Source organism: Arachis ipaensis, chromosome B10 (assembly GCF_000816755.2).
Source record: "Arachis ipaensis cultivar K30076 chromosome B10, Araip1.1, whole genome shotgun sequence".
Classification (NCBI taxonomy): Eukaryota; Viridiplantae; Streptophyta; class Magnoliopsida; order Fabales; family Fabaceae; genus Arachis; species Arachis ipaensis.
The window spans coordinates 131,594,141-131,597,263 of record NC_029794.2 but is presented as its reverse complement, the minus strand read 5'-3'; the positions used below and the strand labels follow the sequence as shown (position 1 = coordinate 131,597,263).

Below are 3,123 nucleotides of genomic sequence, written 5' to 3'. Positions count from 1 at the left end.
TAATCTACAAAGGCTCTGACCTTTTTAGTCGATAAAAACTTTTGTCTCCTACAATGTTTTTGTAAAAGTAATTTAATTTTATAAATTTTTTGTGTCATAATCTATAATATCAGAACAAAATCGATAAAATTTGAAAAAATTTATATTTCTGTAATGTTATTATGGATAAAAATACTAGTTAAAGATTAATTTATCAGAATTTTTTATTACAAACTAATTTATTTAATAAAAAAAACTGTTACCGACCAATTTGTGATATTATTTGAAAAAAAAAAAGAAAAAGAAAAAACATTGAATTTCTTATTGTTTTGTTGTGATAATTGCAGCAAGAATGTACAATAATGTTGGACCGCAACCCGGAATACAGCAGCCTCCGGCGAGTTCGCAACCTAACCCTTTTGGGAGTGCATTCAATGTTGCCGGCTCAGGACTCATTCGAGGTGGATTGGGTGCTTATGGAGGGAAAATATTAGGGTCAAGTTCTGAGTATGTCCAGAGCAATGTAAGTTTCATTCTTCTACCATTGTTCTTTGCAAAGAATTTATTTTACTAGATGTTTGTGGACATGATTTCAACATTATGATGGGAAGAAATAGCGGCGGTTGATCTATATAGTCGACTACATTTAGCTAAACATGATGTTGTTGAAGCTTATTCATTTGATTATGTATCATCTCTAAGTGGTTGATCTAATGTATGTAGTGCTTATCTGTTGATTTTCAGAGTCGATGTGTAATTGGCACTTTAATGTGTAGAGTTCTCAGTTTAGTTTCATACTTTCATGAAAGTTTGAGATTCTTTTTTATTTGCTTTTACAGTCTATTTCATATGTGTCTTATGTTCTCACTTTCAGTTTTGAAGGATAAACCAAAAATAAATAAATAATTAGCATTATATACCTTGATTTTCTATCTCTGCTTACTTTAACTATAGATACTCTCTAAAGATGTGGATTCAATGTTTATGTATTTTATTAAATGGCAGATAAGTCGATACTTTTCTGACCCTCAATACTACTTTCAAGTTAATGACCATTATGTCAAGAACAAATTGAAGGTGGTTTTGTTTCCATTCCTGCATCGGGTAAGCAGTAATGTCACTCCCTCCTGCATCTTTCCTTGGGTTTCCATTTTATTATCCTATTTCATGTACTTGTTGGTTATATTGTTGTTTTCTTTTCCTTGTTCAGGGTCATTGGACTAGAATTACTGAACCAGTTGGTGGCAGGCTGTCCTATAAACCACCAATTTATGACATAAACGCGCCAGATCTATACATTCCATTAATGGCATTCGGTACCTATGTTGTTCTTGCGGGCCTCTCATTGGGTCTTCATGGAAAGTACGTGAATCTTCTCTTCCTTGCTTTCATTTTCATGCTAGAGTATTCAGTATTGGCATGCTCTATTAGTATCAAGTTTGGGTTAACTATGATGCTATATTACCTGATTGTGTAAAATATCATGTCTTTTATATTGCAATTATTTTCTCTATGTTGCATAATAAATAGTACTCCTGGGAAGAAAAGTGCAAGCATAGCTTAAGATGCATTGTTTTTACATTAAACTTTCGTGGTTATACTATGACAGCAGTTCCGGAGGTTGCATTTTCAGAACCAATTTTACCAAAATATCAGCTAATGCCTAATGTGCTATTGTAGATAGGGATAATTTTAAATGATCAATCTACTTCCCTCCTTTAGGCTTTAATGTCTCAACCATGTATTATGAATTTAATTGCTCTATTTTAAAGTGTTGGTAAATGATTATGTGAAAAGGATCTGTGTGTTGTGTGGTATAATGTGGCAGGGAAGGAAGTACAATACCTCTTATGTGGTGGTGCAATGAAACAGATGATGCTCTAAGTTATATTGAAAGTGCTTAACATTAGAAATTTTCTTCATTGCAAATAACTTCGGCATATCAGTGTATAATGTGTTGTAGTTTCTAGGTGTCATGACTTTTTTTCCCTTCTTCCAGTTATGTTTGAAGTACTAAAATTGTTTTTCCTAAGTCGAAAATTTATTAATATGTTTCAGTCTAACATTCCGTAAGAACTTAATTGGAAGCATTAGAAGTCTTGAGCTTCTTAGATGTTACAGAGATTGTGAATTCTATTTTCATGATTTTTATTTAGAATTTTTTCACGATTGTGCTATGATTTGTTACACTGAGAATTTAGTTTAGTCTGTATAACTCATTTTTGTTCACTCTCTAGCTTCTCTCCATGTTTTCTCAAAGTTTCTTAATGGTACTGTATAATATTTATGTCCAGGTTTAGTCCAGAAGCTTTGAACTTGTTATTCATCAAGGGATTGCTTGGTTGGTTTATGCAAGCTTCACTGCTAAAAGTAACATTACTTTCATTGGGCAGTGGGGAAGCGCCACTGCTAGACATTATAGCATATGCTGGTTATACTTTCACCGGTATATGTTTGGCCGTTCTTGGAAGAATAATATTGGGTTACTCTTACTACTTTTTGATGCCGTGGACCTGCTTATGCATGGGAGTATTCTTGGTGAAAACAATGAAGAGAGTCCTTTTCGCAGAGGTGAGAAGTTATGATTCAAGCAGACACCACTATCTCTTGCTGTTTATTGCTTTGGTCCAGTTTCCATTGTTCACATGGCTTGGCAACATTACAATCAACTGGCTTTTGTAGTGGGAATAGATTAACTGTACTTAGAAGCAATTCTTAGTGATAATATTCTTTGGTTGTTGATGCTGGAGAATTGTAATATATGGGCTTTTTTGTTTCCCCATTGTTTGTTTGGTTGGGGATTAAACCTTAACAGAAATGCATAATTACAGGCCTTCTCTTCTCCACATTTATGCTTATTCTTTTTGGTACTTATCAATAGAAAGTTGAAACATCATTCTTTTATAAAATTATTATGTATGCCATTGTGAAAACACACTGAAGTTTGATTTTGTAGTTGTAAACCTTGTTCACTTTTCATCTAATCAGCCAATATCATACATTGTTCTGTTCTGTTTGGCTTAGAGCTTTCCATGTGTCTAAGCAACTTTACCATAAAAAACAGCAAAGGGTGCAATGTGATTCTTAGTTTGTGAACAGAAGTAAAGAGAGAGATACGAGCAAAAAATGAGTACGGTGGTTATA

The 3,123-nt window shown here is 33.4% G+C and overlaps 1 protein-coding gene across 1 annotated transcript; it reads left to right on the top strand.

The window, feature by feature from the left end:
* LOC107624148 (protein YIF1B) lies at window positions 327-2,910 on the top strand (the record flags this gene model as incomplete). Its single annotated transcript, XM_016326614.2, is given in 4 exon segments — window positions 327-502; window positions 985-1,083; window positions 1,190-1,341; window positions 2,274-2,910. Coding segments are annotated over 4 exon segments (810 nt in total). The 3' UTR covers window positions 2,662-2,910.